The sequence below is a fragment of the Camarhynchus parvulus genome, chromosome 2 (assembly GCF_901933205.1).
Source record: "Camarhynchus parvulus chromosome 2, STF_HiC, whole genome shotgun sequence".
NCBI classification, from domain to species: domain Eukaryota; kingdom Metazoa; phylum Chordata; class Aves; order Passeriformes; family Thraupidae; genus Camarhynchus; species Camarhynchus parvulus.
Window position 1 is genome coordinate 99,005,958 of NC_044572.1, and position 14,792 is coordinate 99,020,749.

Consider the following 14,792-nt stretch of genomic DNA (forward strand, 5'->3'; position numbering starts at 1 on the left):
CTAAGCCAGCTGCAAATCCCAACTAATAAACATTTTTAGCTTTCCATGAGATGTCTCTGGGCATTTATCTGCATTAGAGATTCTAGATGGAGCTGCTACCATAAAACTCCCTTTCCTAACCACACAATTATTTACTACATCCCCAATATCACAAGCACAAGTGAAAAGCACATCATGTCATAAATGCTATAAATCCAGACCAATCAGCAAGCTTATATACAGGGAAAAGCCTACCAAAGATTAAAATCAGTGAAGAAGACATCTATTTTAATTTCTTTATTAAAATATATTATTTTGCAGACAGCTTCCATGTACCTATTTACTTTCTTACACCCAGCTTGTGCAACATAAGTTTTCTGATGTAAAGAACAATTTTATTAATTGAATTAAAGGAAATCTATTTCAAATGAAAATCAATCATTACCTTGAGGGTGAGGACTTGGACTCTTTTCTGTACTCTTAAATCACGAACATAATTCACAAATGTTTTTTTATTTGCTTGTTTCATAACTGATCATACATAGAACACTGATTAACTAGAGAGCACCTGCAGAACTACAGACATGACCCATGCCTCAGTCATGCAGGCAGAAAAATCCAAGAAAGCCATTCCTTATATTGATTTCAAAGCTTGAACCCATAGTTCAAGAAAATCTTGTGCAACATTTCCTACAGTTACTTGGAAAAACTTGTTATGAACTTACTGATCCATGCAGTCCTATCTGCTGTACTTCAAAGGCATCACACAGTCCCATGGTGTACAGGACTCCAGCTTTTCTTCCAGGACTTGGGGGAGCACATGAGCCAGTGGACTTGGAGCATTGTGTAGTAGAAAGGAAACGCAGAAGCATTCAGTGACAGGTATTCAAAATCAAAAGTCTGTTTCAAAAGAAAATGCTTGTTGTTGTGGTTGTGCTTAAACATCAGGTGAGGCTCACAGGAGGCAGGGGGCTGTGGTGGGGCTGCAATGACAGCACATGGGGAACCACAGTGATAGCACAGCCACACTCAGCATTGTGATGCTGGTTATCACAGGGGCTGCAGATCACAGAATCATATGGTCTGGAAGGGAGCTAAAAGATCCTCTAGTTCCAACCCCTTTGCCTTCCACTAGAGCAGGTTGCTCAAAGCTCCATCCAACCTGGCTGTGAACACTTCCAGGGATGAGGCATCCACAACTCTGCACAACCTGTTCCAGTGTCTCACCACCATCTGAGCAAAGAAATTCCTCCTAATACCAAATTTAAACCTACTCTCAATTTAAGGCCATTCACCCTTGTCCTATCACTACATGACCTTCTAAAAAGTTGATCAGATGAATGCAGCTCCTCTCTTACGATGTCTTCTTGTAGGCTTCTTTCAGATACTGGAAGGCCATGAATAGATCACCCCTGAGCCTTCTCTTTTTCAGGCTGAACAATCCAAATTCTTTCAGCCTTTCATCGTAAGAGAGGAGCTGCATTCATCTGATCAACTTGTTGGCCCTTCTCAGGGCTTGCTCCAAGAGGTTGATGTCCTTCCTGTGCTGGCGACTCCAAAGCTGGATGCAGCTCTCCAGGTGAGGGCTGACAAGAGCAGAGCAGAGGGGCAGAATCCCAGGATGTGGTTGGCTTTCTAGGCTGCAAGCTCACACTGCTGGCTCATGTCCTGCCTCTCACGCACCAGCACCTCCAAGTGCTTCTTGGCAGGACCGCTCTCCATGTATTTAGACCCCGGTCTAATTGATACTGGGGTTAGACCTGACCACTGGGTCTTGTTAAACCCCATGAGGTTCCTATGGGTCCACTTCTCGAGCTTGTCCAGATCCATGCCATCCCTTCAGCTGTCAGTCACAGCACAGCTGACATGCCGAGCCCCTGCCGGTGTGTACATGCCCGGTATCGGGCATTCCGAGGGGCCCGAGCCGTGGTGGCCGAGCAGGGGGTGGGGGGAGCCTGCGGCAGGGAAAGGGTGTGCCAGGACTTAAGGTTCAGGACAGGAGCCCGCGGGAGAGGAGGCGGCGGCGGGGCCGAGGGCAGGACTGTCACCGGGTGCGGGAGGCCCTGTCACCTCTCACAAAATGTGGGAGATTGGGAGATACCACCTGATCCAGCCTCCCTGCTCAAGCGGGGTCATCCTAGGACACATTGCCCAGAATTACGTCCAAACGTTTCCTGAGTGTCTCCAGTGAGGGGAACTCCACAACCTCTCTGGGCGATCTGTTCCAGTGCGCGGGCACCCGCACAATAAAGAAATTCCTCCTCATATCCAGGTGGAACTTCCTGTGCATCAGTTTCTGCCGTGGCCTCTTGTCCACAACTGAAAAGAGCCTGGCTCTTGGCACCCTCCCTTCAGATACCTACACACACTGAAGGTACATCGTTCCCCTTTGTGGCACTAGTTCACACATTTTTAAGGCCCGGGCGTTACCCAGCGCTCGGTGCTGAGCCACGATCTGTGCTGGGCCCCGCCTGCCCGGGGGCCCCAGGCTGGTGTCCCCCGACAGCGCAGCCCTCTCTGGCCCGGCCCGACCCTTGGCTATGCCCAGCGTCTGCCGGAACCGCCCCCTAAGGGACTTTCTGTCCCAGTGAGTCAATCGCTGCGGGACACGGCGTTTCTGCTTTCGGCACGGCGAGCCCCGCCGAGATTTGTCTGTCCGACACGTCCGTGTCTCCGCACTTCTGCTTTTCGGAACCAGCGGCTGCCGGCGGGGCACATGGCCGGGGGTGCGGCGCTGAGCCCGGCTGGGGACTCGCCGGCGGCTGGAAGAGCTCATGCACCCTTCGGGGGCGGTGTCCGCCAATGCAGCGCTACAGGCTGAGGGCAGAGTGGCTGCCAAGTGGAAAAGGACCAGTGGAAAAGGACCAGTGGTCAACAGCACCTGAACGAGGGCCAGCAGAGTGTGAAGGTGGCCAAGAAGTCCAATGGCATCCTGGCTTGTATCGGCAATAGTGTGGCCAGCAGGATCAGGGCAGTGATTGTCCCCCTGCACGCACTTTGGTGAGGCTCCACCTTGAATACTGAGGTCACTCCTGGGCCCTCAGTTCAGAAGGACATTGAGGTGCTGGAGTGTGCCCAGAGCAGGGCAATGAAGCTGGGGAAGGGTCTAGAGCCCATGTCCTGTGCGGAGCAGCTGAAGAAGCTGAGGGTGTTTAGCCTGGAGAAGAGGCGGCTCGGGGGTGACCTTATCGCTCTCTACAAGTGCCTGAAAGGAGGTCTTGGCCAGGTGGGGGTCGATCTCTTCTCCCGAGCAAGCAGTGACAGGACGACAGGACATATCCTCAGGATGCGTCACGGGAGGTTCAGGTTGGACATTAGGAAGAAATTTTTCGCAGAAAGGGCAATTAAATACTGGGACGGACTGCCCAGGGAGGGGATGGAGTCATCGTGCCTGGAGGTGTTTAAAGAAGGATGTGGCACTTAGTGCCATGGTCTAGGTGACGCGGTGATGTTCGGCCACAGGTTGGACTCGATGATCTCGGGTATCTTTTCCAACCGAACCGAGTCGGTGATTTTTGTGACAACAAGCGCTCGGTGGCCGTTTGGCGACCGAAGCCCCCGGCCCTGCCGAGCCCCCGCGACACCTGGATGCGGCCCCGCCCCCCGCCGACCCAGTGACGTCACCCCAGGTGCTTCCCGCCTCCTGGTCCCGGGGAGGCGTGATCTCCGCGGCCCTCGGTGGGCGGGGCGAGGGCCGCGCATGCGCCCGGCGCCGGTTGCGGGACACCCGGTCGCGAGCGTATGTGCGCGCCCGCCGCTGCCGTGAGGCGGGGGGTTGCGCGCGAGCGGTTGCGGGCTCGCCGCTCGGCCTCCTGCGGACAGGCTCGCGCGCCCTGGCGGCCGCCGCCATCATGTCCGCCGCCATCGAGCAGGAGTTCCAGGAGATCGACGCCACGAACGACTGGCAGGCGCGTTATCTGGTGAGCCGAGCGGCGTGGTCGGCTCTAGCCGGAGAGCAACAGGGAGGGAGGAAGGGCGCCGGGGGAGGGAGACCCGCGGGCCGGCAGCGCCCGTGCCTGGCGTGCGGCTCCGCCGCCGCCTCAGCAGCGGGGAGAGCGGAAGTCGCTGGGCCAACACGACTCTCGCCCTCAGGTGCGAGCAGCGGAGCCGTGGGCAAGCGCTACGCATGCGCACTCGGGGCGGACTCGGGAGGGGGGCGGTGGCGCGCAGGCGCGGGGCGAGGCGCGTGCGCGGGCTCGGCGGCGGCTCCAGGTCCGCGCTGTCCCCGGGGCTGAACGGAGCGGGGCCGCTCCGAGCCGGGGCAGCCGCCCCGGGACTCCCGCGGCTTGCGGGCGGTGTGGGAAGCTGTGCCCGATAGTACGGAGTCGGCCGAGGCTTGGGTCCCCCCTCCCCCCAGCCCTCCGGTAGTTCGCGGAGCTCCTCAGGCACCCGTGCTCCCTCCTCAGCCCCCGTTCCCGCTGCCTGGGGCAGCTCGGCGTCTGCTGCGGGGCTCTGCGCGAGTGGCAGTAAATAAAATACAGTATTTGCAATTTTTTTTTTTAACGGGATTAAGAGCTTCCAAGAACAGTCAGTTCCATAAAACAGGCATTATGTATCAGCTAGTGTCACTAGAACAGTTATTTAAGCCTACAGTATTTTATAGCATTATTTCACAAACGAGGAAAGAAAACCAAACCCCCAAAGTTTTCTTTGCTGACTTCAAATTATGTTTTTTTCTCGGTTAAATCAGTAATTTATTTGATTTATATGTGACTCGAATACAGTATCTCTACTGCAGTATTTCAGATGTTGCAGTTTTGGATATATTTCTGTTGGATATATCCTATTATCCAGCTAGGTAGGATCGAGCACCGAGCCTGCCAGAGTTCAGGAAGGGTTTGGACAATGCTTTGAGGCACATGGTGTGGTTCTTTGGGTTATTCTGTGCAGAGTCAAGAGTTGGACTTGATGGTCTTCGTGGGTCTCTTCCAGGTCAGGATGTGATGTGCTTCTGTGTGATGGCTGGATATTATGTGGGAAAACTGATTTCTGAATTAGTCATTAAATTTCTTTAAATTTAATTCTTTTTAGCAAGCCTGCCCTCCCACACCATCACTGTAGAGGTGTTTCTAGCTATTTTAATGTTCCTTTACCAAAGCATGGGTCTGTTTCTGTGCACTGATGGTGCAGGTGCTTTAGGAAACAAAATATGTTGCATCCTGTAACTGAGTAATACAAAATTTACCTTTCATGGAAACTTGGGTATGAGTGCCTGCCAGATCCATTTGTTCCATGAGCAAATTCCCAAAGCTTGTCAGCCATGTAAACAAGAGAAGTTCTAGTGTGCTATATCAAGATGAAAAACCTAATAGATCAAGAGGTTTTTTTACAAATATGTGGAGTATTGCTGCTTGGAAGTTGCTGCTCCACGTTGTGATTTATGTTCTTTGCAGATTGGCAGTACATTTTAAAGAAAGGTCATGCAACCAGTGCTAAAAATTAGAGCTTTCTTTTGTAGTTATATTTCCGCTGATGCCCTTTCTGGCTGTGTTCATTGTCTGGGAATAGACTAGACTATTTAGGAAGTTTGAGGGCAGAGATAGTGGGAACATTGAGAAGACCAAAGAATGCTCAGTTGTAATAGGAAGTTTAAATGCCCTTTGGGACATAATGATCAAATGTAGCAACATAATCTAAAAACAGAAGGAGAATTCAAAGTAAAATATTGTTAATTCTGTACTGAGCAACATTTCTGCTGAGATGGCATCAGTACAGAGATATAAATACAGAGCAGAATACATTGAAGGCCATTTTCAGTTTTCTGCATAAGGTAATTCTGTATGCCTTAGTAAGGTTGTAGAAAAAGTGCACTCAGGGAAGAAATCAATAAAGCAGAACATTCAGAACGTGTGAACAGTAGGGTCCTTAAAATAGTGTGTGAGTCTGAGTATCTCATAGATTATTAGAAGGTTTGTGTTGATGTGTGGGGAGAACAGGCTTTGATTCACATTGATATTTGTGACTCCAGAATTCTTCATATTGGTTCACATTTAACTACAGCTGTATGGGTTGAGCCATCAAACCACCAAGAATAATCCTATGGCCATTAATAGCAGTCATAAAATCATTAACTGGTTCACTTATGTTTGGGGGGGTTTATGCTGCCAGTTGCTTTAAAGGAGCCAGCAGAATACTGCTGTTGCATCTGAGTCCCTTACTGCTTTGGGACATAATGTGCAGCTCTGAGGTAAACTGTAAGCATAATAAATATCTTTATGGATTATGTTTTTTTTTTTCCTTTGATCCTGATGCATCAGTTGCTTGTCAAATGGTGCTTACATTTGGTAGTTTTAGCCAAATGTAGGAAGATGTAAATGGCAGCAGTTTGGCCATGAATGAAATGCATCTTCTGGGTGAAAATGACACTCGGGGCAATAAAACTCGGTTTAAAAAATGGTAGTTATTACTAATGTTGCTTAATTAATAGTTTGTGTAGAATATTAATCTTAATCATGTTGCTGGCTATAAGTCAATTATTTATTTTGTCTTTTTAAGGAAATCCGACACAAATCCAGTGACTACCCTCACAGAGTTGCAAAATATCCAGAAAACAGAAATCGGAACAGATACAGAGATGTTAGTCCATGTGAGTATCCTTTCTGCAGTCATTGCAGTAAACTTACTAGAACATCTCTTACCCTGTCGACACTGGAGGTGATAAATTGTGGTCATTGCAAATTTTGCATTTTGTTTATTTCTGTAGGCATGTGTCCTGTGATAAATGTTGGATTTTTGGTAACACATACACAAATGTGTATAACAGAAGGGAGGAGGGTCTGCATGTTAAGCTCATTTTGCTGAATGGTGAATGAGAGATGGTTGCAAATCACAGGTATTAGTGTATAGGTAAATTTTTGTGAGCTGCAGAGTAATGTTTTAGAGGTATTTTTCTCACAGGGAAATTATATGTTTAATAGTGCTTTATCTGTTGTAAAAATGAGTATAGAGTTTAAGTTAGTACACCTTGACTGAAAGAAATGTTTTCTTTTTGGGCTGAGTGATTCTGTACATTTTTAAGGTGTTGTGGATAAATGCCACTCAGTTTCTACTGTTGCTTTAAAAAATGTTTGAAATTTTGTTGGTTTTTCCTATGTAGTAAATAAGGTATGAGTGCTTTGTACTTCTACTAATTGCCATAAAATGGTCTTTTTGACATAATGATTTTATGTCTCACGTGAAAAAAATATTTTTTTAGACCAGCTTCTCTGCTACAGAGATGCTGTGGGCTTCTTTTCATCAGCATTTTACTTCAGAAATTGTAAGCCAAAATTATTGCAAAAAGATATGTGAGCTACAGACGGTGGAAAAAATTATACAGCTTTAATTTTTTTTTTTTTGTAGTATATTAAAGTTGGGACAGATGACATGTTTATGTGTTCCTTGTGAAGTTTCCCAGAATACTGTAGGGTCCTAAAAACCACCTTGTTACTGGATCTAGAGTTTTTGGAGGGTTGCTGGTATACTGGGGCTATTTGCTTGAGAGCCTGATCTGAATACCTATTCTAAGATTTGGAGAAGTGCTGAGCTCCTTGTTTCCAGTTGAAAGTTGTGGTGACAGCATATGCACAGCACTTCTCAAAATGGCACAGAAGGGGTCCTGGATTGAGTCACACTGGTCAGATGCAGCGCTGCTCCTTAGGCTGCTGCCAGGATGCTTCCCTGGCACACAGTGAATTTGTACCAAATGGGTCCTGTCTGGCGTGGTGCTGAACCCCCCCACCTGAAATTTTCTGTAAATCCATTTCCCACACATGTTGATGGAACTTAAGCTGGGAATTCAGTGCATGGCCTTCTTGCTGTGTCTGCATGGCATCCCATTGGAGGAATGTCCAGCGTTGAGGAAGATCCCTCAGGTGAGGCAAGGCTGACTGACTGTCACCAGGCTCAGGAAACGGAGCCAGGCCTCTGGTGGACACGAGTTGGTCTGTGCAGAGGCACTAGGGTGTCCCAGCTTTGCTGTCCTGTTGCAGCACAGCATTAGCATCTTACCGGTGCTGAAAGAGATGTTTTATTCAATTTCTATTTCATACTTAAGTTGCCATGGGTGTTGTAAGAATAGAAGGCAAGAAATTAGATTTGACCCCAGAAGTCCTAGGTCTAACATCCTATACAATTTCCATGTCAGATGCTGGATCTGTGCATTTACCTACTGTTTCTTCCCATATGTGAATGTAATTTATGTGGAAAGAGTGAAAATTTACTTTCAAACTGTTTATGCTTTTCTCTTTTTAAAAAAAAGATTTTAAAAGAAATAAAAATACATGATATTATTTAGGTAGTATCTAATAATGCCTCCAGTAATACCTTACGGTTGTCACTTGTATTCATCTCCTGCAGTTATGTGGAGCTCAATATTTTCCTTAATCACGACATGCATTTTACAGTAGTGGACAGCATCAAATGCCTTTGCTTTAGTCATGGCAAAACCTGCTTCTGAAATGCATGTTTAGCAAGTAGAAAAAAAATGAAATGATTGTATTAATTCCTGGACCCAGTGCAAAAGCAGAGAGACAGATAAAATCTAGAATTGAAGTACTGGTTGGGCTTAGGAAGAAGCTAGGGCTTTTCTTTTACACTCTGACATAGATTATTACATAATGAACGAACTGAATAAGATGGTGAATTTTATGAAGAACGTGTCAGTTTCTAGCATTTATAAAAGAAGGATGGTTTGAATTGATCCACCTAGATAGCTTGCAGAACTGGGCACTAGGAGCAAAGCTGTATCAGGAGAACAGACCAAACACTGTATTTGAACTAGCTAATTCCTCCTGAATTTTACTTCTGTATTTTTAAATATGACTCAGTTGCTTCAGTAAGAACGATGAGAGTCAGGAGCAGAAAGAGGCCTGGAAGGGGAGTGTGTGATAAATAAGATTTCAAGGTAGCAGTGCCTAAATTTCAAAGCAGCTGGGATAAAAGCTGCATAGTTTGGTCACTGTGGTGAACACATCTAATTGTGGTGCATATATGCAAGGACTTGGTGTTGCAGAAATGTGAGACAGCTTAGTTTCACGAAATCCTGATGTCTCAGTCCTTCACTTTGCAAATTTTGCTGCTTTTTAACAGTGTTTACATGAGAAACAGGTGGTACTGATATTCTCAAATAGTCAAAGGCCTTCAGAACCAGCTGTTGGACTTTTAAGATCTAGCTACTTAATCATAGTGAAAGATGTACTTTAAAATAAGAGTTTTATTTCTCCAAAAGCAACAAGAAAATGGTTTGTTAACTGTGGTAGCTGCCAAGCCCATCTAAAATCTGAGGTGGTGTGTCTGCAGGAGGAAGTGCAAAGGTTGTTCAATTTTACGGGAAATATGTCAATTACGAGTCCACGAAAAAATATTTTGTGTTGATTTGCCCCGTTTCAACTGTGATACCTGGGACAAGTACGCTGAAACAAAGTTGTGTCTGTTACATACATTTCTAGATAAAAATTGATTTCTGTTTGCTAGGAAGGGCTGAGCATCTCTGCCCATTACGGTTGAGTTTCACAGTGTTTCCTGTTTCATAAGGATTTTTGTTAGTGTCCGTTTTCATTGGCTAAAGATCTGTAGCATGTGTAAGTTTGGTTTGGTAAAAGCCCTCAAGAATTACTGTCTAGATGAAAAAAAAAATAGCAGTCTAATAGTTTGGTATTAGTCTACAATAGGCAGAGGAGTATTTTGGCTTCATAGTACTGAAACAGGAAGTTAATCTGAAATAGGTTTGGTTTGACAGCCAGTCATTTCCGGACAGATGAAACCATTTCTCAGAAAACGTTGTTAACAGAGGAAAGTAACTTGTGGGGTTGTTATTCTTTATTAATAATTTTAATGAAACTCCAAAGATTTCTGTAATTAACTTTCTTTCTAAATGTTAACCTCGGTTCTTATCAGAGGTGCCTAGTGTCTCAGATTGACTGTAAAGACCTTTAGAGCTGAAGTCCCAGATTTACAGGCAAAGAAGGAAATCCCCTCAGCAAAATTGGCAGGATTTTTTTTTTTGCCTTTTGCTTTTGAAGGGTTGATGGGGGTTTACACAATTTTCTCTTTAGCCTTCCTTTGTAATATGGTGTGTTGCTCAAGAACCTGGGTCATCTGAGCATTTTTGCTGATAGATCATGTTGCTTTTGGAAGATCGTGCAAGGTAGTGATTTGTCATGTTTTCTTCCTATGGCCTTGAGTAGATTTTGTGTCAGATCTTTCAACCATAGGCTCATACTTGGTATAGAGTACAGGAGAGGAACATGAAGAGAATTGTGCTTTACAGGGAACAGAGTTGGAGCTGATTTGAATGGTTTTACACATGGTGCTGATTAATTGTCATTACAGGAACGTTTGTTCCCTTTCTGTCCTGTGCTTCAAGTGTATGTGCTGAGAACAGGGAGATGTTCAGCCCAGAATAAGCCTGCTGCATTTCTTGTCCACATTAGAAGCTGACATTGGTGATTTTTTATGACATTATCTAATGATTCTCTAAAATATACCGCATGAAACAAAAACATCTTACCATGTGAAACATTGTAAAACAAACTCAACTTGCTGCTGAGTTTGGAGATACTTCTTCCTTTGGGTTTGGGGAAGAGGGGAATTTTATAGCACATGCTGATCTAAACTTTATTGTGCCCTAGGATTTTTGTCCCATAATCCTGCTTACAATTGTAAGGATGTTATGCAGTAGTGATATGTATATTTTGGTATGAATACATTTCAGTGGTGAGCTAGGCCATGACTGATATGATGGCATTCATTGTGCACAACCAGTGACAAGGTGGTGAGGAAAAGTAATTTTGCCTTTCCTTTGCCTTAGGCTACCTCTGAAACTTGAGACTGTAAGTCTAGTGACAGAGTATTGCAATTTTAATTATTTAGCAGCTCAGATAGGCTAGATTTAGATTAGTGAAATGGAAGGGATTTGTTGGTAGGCGGGAAAGGTTAGGCAGGGTCACTGGGAAGGCTTGCGGCTGCATATTTTATTTATGACTTTCTTTAATCCACTAAGTAGCATTTCTCCTTCCTCTATTGTTAATAGCTCTATATTTGGGGGACAGAGACATCTCTTGGATAAAAGATAATTTTGAAGTTATACAGTGTTCTAGAAACACACTTGTTTTATAAGGAAAGCCTTTCATTAACCAACTGCAAGAACTGTGTGATGTAAAATGCCAAACGTTTTGTATCTTGATTTTAACTGAATCTGTCATTTTCTGTTAAGCAAGAAGTGAGCAGATGGATGAACATTGTGAAGTTTTGGGAAGTATTGTCAGTGGGATGGAGTTCCACTGGAAATGGGTAATCAGAATTTGCTTAATCAGATAGGGTCATTCTGGGAGTGTTTTTTCTCAGTGCAGGAGCCAGAATGAGAATAATTTTTAAGGTTTCCACTTCCTTTTCAGGCTGTGTAGTTTGTCGAAATAGGGGAATTAGTGCTTCAGAAAAGCAGTACTGTGTTTTAGCTGCTGTGGGCATGGCAACACATAAGCTAAATCTTATCTTAAAGATAGGTTTATCATTCATATAAATCTAAGTACTTTGTAACTGGAAATTATATACCTACGGGAAATATATTACAGCTAACTCACTGTCAAAAGCTGGCTTGCTTCAGTTAATTCAGAAGAGCATGCCAGGGTTTGAATGAGATTTCTAGGTCATTGTGTCCTTTAAGAACCTCATCCCTTGAAAGAAGAGAAATCAATATATTCTAGTGGTTTGTTTTTTGTTTTTTTTTTTGTCCTGTGGACTGTCTGCCAGAGTACTTGCAGGATCTCTTCTGTTTTAGTTGGGGAAGGAGAGGGAGGCTGGCTATGCATAGAATTAGTTATTAAAGGGACTTAAAAAAAAACAACTTGCAGAACTTTATTTGTCATGTTTACAAAGCAAAATTTGTAAGAAGGGAGAAGATGAATCTGAGAATGTAAGGATTAAAGTAGGAAGCCTCCTTAGGGGCTGCAGTTATTTGTCCCTGGCAGCAGTACAGCAGCTGCCGCTGGGTGATTAAACTGTTAACTGTGCTTGCTTGCGTCACCTTTCCGAGAACACTGGTGCCGGTATGTGTGATTTACTATAACAAGATCTTAAGTTTTTCCTGTTGGCAAATGACATGTAATATTTACAGAGGTCTTGGTTTCTTTCCAGTAGAAACATTTCAGATAAAGTGATACATGAAAGGAAAAAGTAATGCTTTCCTATCCTGGCAAAATAATACAAAGAGATATATTTTACTTTAAAATGCACATGTGTCTTAATTTTGCTGTGTCTTGGCTTTGATAATTTTTTTTTCTTCACACAGGGGTATCATAATTCTTTTAAGACTCCTGAAAGTTGTGATGGTCTTGCCTTACAGCTGGAATGCTAATAAAAGCAGACTAACCCAGTATATTTCTCAAGCTTTTATATAAAAAGTAAATTTTCAGCATTTTTCTGTTCTCTGCACGTTTATATGTGACTGCGTATAAAAGCTAGGAGCTAAGGGAGGTGGGGCAACAACACCAAATTTGAGTGCTTCAGCAGCAGCAAAGCAGTTCTACTTTACTGTTGACTTCTTTACTCAAATCCAACAAGATCATCTTTGGTGGTTGCCAGTAGCAGATAGATGAGGGAGAATGTAAAGGCGGATCAAGACCTAGTAAATGTACTTTTCCCAGGTTTCCAAACACATGGAAAGTGTAAAATCACATTAAATCATACAAGTTGTCTGTAGAACAAGAGTCTGTCTAATTCATTAACTGTTTTTTGATTGCCATCAGCTTTTTGCCTATCCATAATTTGATACTTGGTAGTTGCTAATGTCTTTGTGTGTTTCCCAAAGTGTTTGTCTAAAGGAAGTGAGCCTTTTGGTGCAAGGATGGGTGGGCTGGCATTTTAACAGCAGTCTGGGCCCTAATTGAGTTTTGTGGGTCAGACTAGGTGAATTTAGTTTTAAACAATGGTATTGCATCATAATTCACTCTGCTGTCAGTTTCCTTGTGGAATCTCTTCCATCTCTTCCTGAGATATGTTGAAATTTCTTAAAGTAATTTTAGTTTGCTATTTTTTATTTACTCTTCTTATTCTTCTAGGTGTTGAGCTTCAGGAGGTTTACAGTCAGTTGAATCTCATTTTCTGGCATGTAGTTGTGTACAAATTTTAAACTGAAAGTACCGTTTATTTAATACAGTGACCAATAAATAGCTGAGGGATTACTTACTGCCAACAAGTCTGATTACCTAAATGTCTCCTAGAGGTTCATAAAGCTCCTAGACGTTCATAAATCACATACTAAAAGGTTCTAGAAACAACCACAATGACTTTTTATTATGCAGCTTTTAGTTTGACAGTATGATAATCTTTCTCATTTTAATGGTAGAATTTTAAACAGAGTCCTTTGCTTGCCTCTGCCATAAAAAGGGGAATTGTCAGTCTTGCTTATGTAATTTTGAGATGAAACCACGTTGTTAGTTTAGGCTTCATTTAATTGGATGATTTGTTGACTATTTTTGGTTTTGTGTGTGCCTTTTTAGTATTTTTATGTTGTATAATATTAGACAATAGCTTACAGGGAAAATGAAATTGATCAAATTCAAGCCTGGCTTAAATTACTGCAAGTAGATTTTCCTGGGTTTTTTTTAGCTGTGTGAGCTTAGCTTTATGATTCTACGCCAACCTTTGAAACTTCAGTTCACCAAAAGTCTCGGAATTTAGGAAATAATGAACTTAGGAAATAGTGCTGTGGAGTGATCTGATGTGATAGGACAGTGTTGTCTGGTGTGAGTTGGGGTGCTGTTGTATTAAGGAAATGTAACTCTTGAGGGATGACTGTGAGGACCTTTAGGCTTGTGTGGGAGTGTTATTTTGTTTGCTTGGGTTTTTTTAAAGAAAAATAGGTATTCCAGTTTTCTGAGCAGCTTCTATTAATAGCTACCTGAAATAACTCTGATGAAATGCTAATGGGAGAATGGGACAGTTATCAAAGTTATGTGAGAAATTAGTTTCTCTTATTTGTAGCTTGCTCTTTGGGTCATACAGCAGAATTCAGTTCTAGTTGCTTGTAAACTAGGCCTAAACCTAAACTTGCCTGTTAGAGAGTATTCATCGAGATGGACGCATCATTAATTCTTAATTTTCTTTGAATTTTAGATGATCACAGTCGTGTAAAACTCCAGAACACCGAGAATGATTATATCAATGCCAGCCTAGTGGTCATAGAAGAAGCCCAGAGATATTATATTTTAACACAGGTAAGCAGTACAATTACTGGGTTATTACAGGGATTGAGAATCTAGGGAGGGGGATTTGTACAGTTGTAATTTGTATTTTAGATTGTTTCTCGTCTCCATGAGTTAAAAGTATCTCATTATTACATGAAGTACAATATCTCAGTGTGATGTAGTTGCTAACAGATTATTTTATGTTTTAAGAAAAGCTAAAGGGGATATTGAAGTATGAGTAATTTACTGCATATGAAGTTTTTCAAATACTACTTGCACTTTTCTTCAGTTCTTTTGTAAATATGTTGCAACAATACTTTGACCCCTTAAGCTATCTTGTACCTTCTGAGCATGCCTGCAGTAGCTTTTCTTCTAACAGCACAGTAGTAGTGATGCTTAAACCAAAAGAACCATTCCCTGAGTTCTTACTGTTTTGTTGTTTGGTTTTGTTTGGTATTTTTTTCCTTAAAAAAAAAAACCCAGGCTTTTTAAGTCCTGGAATGATCTGTGGCTACTTTCTTGCCTGCCATTTCTATAATTCTATTGATAATTTGTTTACACTTAAGGGGAAGACTCTTTCCTGTTTCCCACAGTGAACTATTAACTGTGCTCAAACACTGCTTTGCCTATACATTCTCATGCCTATTT

General features: G+C 43.2%; 1 protein-coding gene across 2 annotated transcripts in view; it reads left to right on the forward strand.

Moving 5' to 3' along the window:
• The first annotated feature begins 3,694 nt into the window (after positions 1-3,694).
• Positions 3,695-14,792, forward strand: part of PTPN2 (protein tyrosine phosphatase non-receptor type 2) — a 30,123-nt gene continuing 19,025 nt past the window's right edge. For both annotated transcript variants that reach the window (XM_030971558.1, XM_030971557.1), the window contains exons 1-3: positions 3,695-3,899; positions 6,475-6,565; positions 14,074-14,174. In XM_030971558.1, coding sequence (XP_030827418.1) covers positions 3,831-3,899; positions 6,475-6,565; positions 14,074-14,174 — 261 coding nt within the window. In that variant the 5' untranslated portion in view covers positions 3,695-3,830. The remainder of the gene's footprint in view (positions 3,900-6,474; positions 6,566-14,073; positions 14,175-14,792) is intronic.